Source organism: Atta cephalotes, assembly GCF_000143395.1.
Source record: "Atta cephalotes unplaced genomic scaffold scaffold00034, whole genome shotgun sequence".
Classification (NCBI taxonomy): Eukaryota; Metazoa; Arthropoda; class Insecta; order Hymenoptera; family Formicidae; genus Atta; species Atta cephalotes.
In genome coordinates, this window is record NW_012130098.1 from 1,016,623 (window position 1) to 1,022,905 (window position 6,283).

Here is a 6,283-nt window from a genome sequence, read left to right on the forward strand (position 1 = left end):
CTGTGATCGATGCGCAAAGTGTTTTATGCTCAGCATTTACACGCTCGAAAAGAGCTATATCGGATGTAACCGCGTGACACATGATTATTACAGGAAAGTGTGTTAACTGCAAGCTTAGACTCGGCAAAAAAAAAAGATTTAACGTTGTTCCCTTATTTTCGTAATATACATATAATCTTGATAATAATACTTCATTCCAAACAGAAATTGCGAATATTATTCCCATACGTTTAACGTTATTATTATTATTTGCATTACTATAAATTACATAAATTGTTATTACGTGTGTTATATATTCATTCTATATTCCTGTATATTTACATTAAATTATTATTACAGATTTATATTATAAATAGTAATTATGGATTTTGCAATTTATAAACATCGAGGATGTTATTTCAAACTCGTCGCAAATAAATTCATCTCACGGGGCTGGTATGAAATATGAATAGAAAGCGTTAAGCTCGTAAACATATCAATCGATATTTCCTGACAAGACCGTCGTTACATCTTTAATGAAAATGACTTGATGCAAGTCGGCAAATAGAGTTTATCGCTTAACGGACCTCTAGCGCTTCCGGCGAAAAAAAGTTTCGAAGGTTCCGGTAACAACCGACGTTATAGCCGTAAAACGATGAAATCAATGCGTAACGACCGTGCCGACGCTATATTTAGCCGGCGAGAGTACAGGTAATTCCTATAACCGTCCCGGTGCATTGACAGGTGCAATTTATCTGAAGCCTGAATGCGCACTGTGCGCGAGCCTCTGTTTTAAAACGCTCGAAAACTGATTATTCGCGCTTCGACATCGCTTCCCTTCAATTCGCGATACAGTAACCTCGCGCGCAGACTGCAATGTAATTGGCCGAACGATATAAAGCGGCGTCAAAGTATAAAGAATCGAGATATCCGCTTGATCTCCCAGTTGTCGATTTTCCACCATTCAAAATATTCAACCTTCTCATCTCTCTCTCTTTATGTAATAAATAAATCAGTATAATTTTTCCCTTTTAATTCAATTCTCAAATAATAATTTTATAAAGGAATGATCAACTTTTAGATTTAAACGGTTACTAAAAAGTTTCATTGCCTGAAATTTCATTACATCGAACAATTAATTTATATCAAGCTTTGTATTTTCTTAATTGTTTGAAATACATAAACCAGCTCTGCCTCGATAAAATTTCAATGAAAAAGTTAAGGCTTACAATTAGAATTTTCTTGAAATAATCAGAGTTTCGGAGCACCGTATATATGACGGAGATTCTGTCATGCATCGCCGTAATATCGCGAGAGCCAAACGAATCACGCGAGTATCGTGCGGCGGTACGTACACGCCATCGCGCATATATCCGCGGATATATCACGCAAATATACGTTTACGTGAATAACGCTTCGACATAATTATGTGTATGCGTGTATCGCTCCCCGTAGCGTATGTGCTGCGCACATATTCGCGACACGTGCGTGCGCGCTGTTTCACGCATTAGGTAACAGCAATAAATAAAGTCGAACGCGGCAGAAGGAATAATAAAAGATAAGCCCTTATCGGTCAGAGTTGATATCGGTCGTACATCTCCGGATGTATTTGGATGCATCGATAACGAGTGTCCTTATGTATTCGCAAAAGTGTGTTGGTGTGACATACGTGCGTCAATATATGTTGCAAAACACGTTCTTTAAATTATACACCGCGATTATTCGTCGCATTATTCACGTCGTTCGCACGCACCTTTCATCGAGTCGTTAAATGTAAAATGTTTCGCATGACGGTTATTCTTTACGGAAAATCGAAATGATCTGTCTTCTGGAAAAAAAAGGTGTTGAGACATGATATTTTTATTATGATAAACGTTTAATTTGAGAATTTTAGATAAATAACAAAACTTTTTTTTATTACAATTTTTTATTTAGCATAATTTTTTAATAGATAACTTTAAAATATCTATATTTAAAAAGAATAAATAAATGTAATAATTGACTTCTGATAATTAGCAAGATTAACAAAATTTAAAAACTTTGAAAAATTATAACATTTCGTTGGAAGAAAAGATAGAGACAATTATTTTACTGTTCTGCGCGAAATACCTCGTTCCATCATGTAAAGCAGTTAGAAGAGTCATGATATACACCATCTGGGCCACGTAACGCGATACATTATTAAGAAATCCTACTGTCGTGAGCATCGGAGGATACAAGTCTTTCTTATATAGCAGGGTTGCGGGGTGCAGTTCAGACATGGGAAGTGAGCATTACTGCCTGAGGTGGAACAATCATCAGAGCAACTTGCTGGGTGTGTTCAGTCAACTGCTGGAGTCGGAGTCGCTGGTGGACGTGACACTGGCGTGCACGGAGGGACCGTCGATACGCGCACACAAGGTAGTCCTCTCCGCGTGCTCCAGTTACTTCCAGGCCCTGTTCCTCGACCATCCGAACCGTCACCCCATCGTTATCCTAAAGGACGTACGTTTCGCCGAGCTACGTACCCTCGTCGACTTCATGTACAAAGGCGAGGTAAACGTCGAGTACTGCCAGCTATCGGCCCTCCTCAAGACAGCGGAGAGCCTCAAGGTTAAGGGTCTAGCGGACATGACGAACATCAACGCAGCGGTAGCATCTAGGGAAGAACAGCAACAACAGCAACAACAGCAGCAGCAGCAGCAGCAACAGCAGCAGCAGCAGCAGCAGCAACAACAGCAGCAACAACATACGAGCACCTCCGACACGTCGCGAGAGCATCATCGAGAACGAGAACGAGAACGAGAACGAGACCGAGAACGAGATCGAGAACGAGAGAGTATAAAAGAGACGAGTGGCAAGGAGAGAGAACGAGAGTCGAACGTTACCACTGGAGTGTCGGCCGGTGCGAAGGAATGCGAGCAGCAGCAGCAACAACAGCAGCAACAGCAACAGCAACAGCAGCAATCAAGCAGCATTGTGCAGAGCACCCCTAGCGAAACCACGGAGGCGGTGGACATGACGGATTGTCCGCCGTCGCCCGCGGGGCCCGGTAGCCCGTGCCCGGGACCACTGGCCCTTGATCGACCCAGGAGGGACTCCGAAGACGCGGGCAGCCTCGAAGAAACGAGGGCCGGCTCTCTCAGCCCGATCTCGGTGCACAGCGGACCATCCGACATGAGTCTCAGCAACAACACCGGCGGCGCACCCGGTGGCGTGTTGCCGTTGAATCTGCCGCAGAGCCGACTTCCGTCCCCGCACAGTACCGAGCCCCTCGCCGGCCCCTCGGGTTTACCCCCGGTTCAACAAGTTCCGCTAGTAAGTAGCAATAAGATTAATCTTTGAAAGGAAATTTCATCCTAATCCGAGCAAGTAGGATTCAAGTTTAACTCGGAAGCAATCTTGGAAGCATGGCTGACGTAATATTTATTCTTGATATAGCAAGAAGAGAGATTGGAACTTAAAAAAAAACTTTTAAAGTAATCCAATCGTTTGATTATATATTAATTGAATGATTATATATTAATTTAAATACACATATGCGTAAAAACTTTAATATGTCTGCATATCTATGTTAAATCCTACTTACTCAGATGTATTAGAAGAGTTTGTTTGAATTTCGAGTATCGATAAAATGCCAATCAACTATTATGTCGATATAATTGAACTTTAAAAATTTAAATCGACTGAAAAATCTATTGAATATTTACGTTGGGGATTATGTGTTTTAAAAAAGTATTGATATATCATATTGTAATATAGACATGAATTCGATAAAACTTTATCGTTATAATGATTTTCTTCTACATTCACGAAGCTTAAATTTTTCTACATACAAATAATGTTATTATGGAAGTTTTTATACTTGAATCGACTCATTTATTTGTTTACCCCGCAATAACGAGATATCTCTTCACGTTTAATATTCTCGAATTGATGATTCGACACTAATGTCGTAGTTATTTTGTAAAAAGAAAACCAGCTATAATAATTTTGATATTGATCATCGATATTGCCGCATGATCTCAATATTATTTGTTTATTGTATATTCATTATTTGGATATAAATAGAATGTACTTTCCGTTTCAGTCCTTGAAAAAAGAAATGGACTGGGAAAGGTCGACCGAGGAGCGCAGCGCGAGCAGCGAGATATCCGCAGACTACAGACTCCCGCCAGATCCGGTAAGTGCCCCTTTTTCCGGCGAGCTATATATACATATATATATATTTCCAATTTATTATTAACTACTTTTTTATTCTCGTATCCTCTCTTTGCTCTGCATTTCTATATACATATATATATATATATACATATATTATATATTAATAAACGCCTCGCTCATTCGCAATCGTCGGCAGGAGCTGCGCGTTGCGGATGAGACGACGATCCAAGTCCCTTCAAGTTGTAACTGCAATTACGCGTTGCAATGCATTACGCTACATCATTATTATGACTGAATCACGGCGGATCATTCGTGACGTGCTACCCAGTATATGACGACAGACGCGACTTTCAAGTATCTTCGAGATGCATATAAACGTACTTTGCTTTACCCGAAAGTCCGACGGTGCAAATTGCATACGCACGTACACGCGCGCGCATGCACGCGTGTATGTGTATGTGCGTCGAATTCACTTTGCATGTGGGTATCTTGCATGTGCCCAAGTGCTTTGCTGTTTGCTGCTCTCCCTGCTAATTTGATAGAATTGTCGCGTTATCAAAGAAATTGCCGTAATCACGGTATTCCGAGGATCATGACTAATGATCTCGCAGAAAGCAGGATTCTCGTTCGTTCTTGCGCTTTACTTGTAACGATTTTTACCTGCCGAGAGTAACCTTACAGTAACCCATTCCTTACGATCGAGTTCTTTCAATATTTTAATGTGAAATACTTTCTAAAACTCTTCATTAGTTGACGCTCTTACCGATTGTTCTTGTTGTCATTTTTTAAATATATTCTCTATGTAACTTTCTTTCGGTAAATTTTTGTAACTTTTAGCTGTAGTTAGATTCGCGCGACATAATATCAATATTGTTTTTAATAAACGAAGAAAAGAGAGAAGGATAGCGAAATTATACGAAATTCGCGGTAAAGATTTTGATATAAGATTTGAAGATTTCACAAAGAGAGGGCGTGGAAATTAAACTTGTGACAAACGATTTGTTGAATAATTCTTTATAAAAAAATTGAAGAGAATTTGTTAAGTTATAGTCATGGAATATTCATGAAACACGATGCAAAGTATAATTCTTTATATACATTTTTTAATTACCAATGTTGCTTTTCTTCTCTGAAATTCTTACTTGTGATACATACACTAAAAAAATATACTAAATTTTAATATATATTTTTTTTAATAGTATAGTAATCGAATATTTATTAAATATAATATACATTTATTTGGTACAAGAACTGTTAATTTGATTTTTATTGAGTAAATATTTATTTATTATAACTGTCAAGTTTATATTATTGAAAATTTTATATTATTGAAAAAAATATGTATTAATATTTAGTAAATTTTTTTCTCAGTGTACATCCGTCTTTGTATAAAATTTTCATGTGTCATATTTATTTAAAAACCTCATCGAGATATAATAAATAGGAAAAAACGAGATCGTGCATGTTCATCTACTGTGGCGAATATATTGTCTTCTCTACCGAACTAATCCACCGTCCATTATACCCCTCGTCTTCTCTCTGCTTTCCGATACACAGATGTATACACGCATTCTCTGTCTTTCTCTCTGTCTCTCGTCTCTACTTCGAAGTCCAGTTTCTCGTCTTTATCTTTAGTCGTTGTCCCAGTTTCTAAATGTGGCTACAGAGAGACGTGAACTTTATTAGACCAAAACGAATTATACTTGATTCATCTCCTTATAAATATTCCAGAATTTTCTAGAATGATACTCGAATACATTCATAATGTATGAAACAACAGGCTAGATTATATGCAAAATTTCTATTCAGTTAGAGAATACGAAACTTTCATTTTCAGTTTCACGACTCTGTATCTTTCACTATCTCACGACCCTTTTCTACCCCTTCAACATTCTTTTGCTTGCTACGCGTACAGCTCGCGCCAAGAGTTACCACTCGATCATAAAAAGCTCGGCCCCTCTTCCGTCTGTGAATTCCATCTCCACGTACTTTGAGGGAACCGAAAAAGTGCGCTCAAAGTTTGTTATGAAAGATATATATATAGAGAGAGAGAGAGAGAGAGAGAGAGAGAGAGAGAGAGAGAGAGAGAGAGAGAGAGAGAGAGAGAGAGAGAGAGAGAGAGAGAGAAGAAGAAGAAGAAGAAGAAGAAGAAGAAAGAAAA

At 38.5% G+C, this 6,283-nt stretch overlaps 1 protein-coding gene across 1 annotated transcript in view; it reads left to right on the forward strand.

Moving 5' to 3' along the window:
* Positions 1-2,238: 2,238 nt before the first annotated feature.
* LOC105621500 (protein bric-a-brac 1-like) overlaps positions 2,239-6,283 on the forward strand; it is a 33,843-nt gene continuing 29,798 nt past the window's right edge. The window contains exons 1-2 of the mRNA XM_012202971.1: positions 2,239-3,276; positions 4,049-4,141. Of these exons, the coding sequence (XP_012058361.1) occupies positions 2,239-3,276; positions 4,049-4,141 (1,131 nt within the window). The remainder of the gene's footprint in view (positions 3,277-4,048; positions 4,142-6,283) is intronic.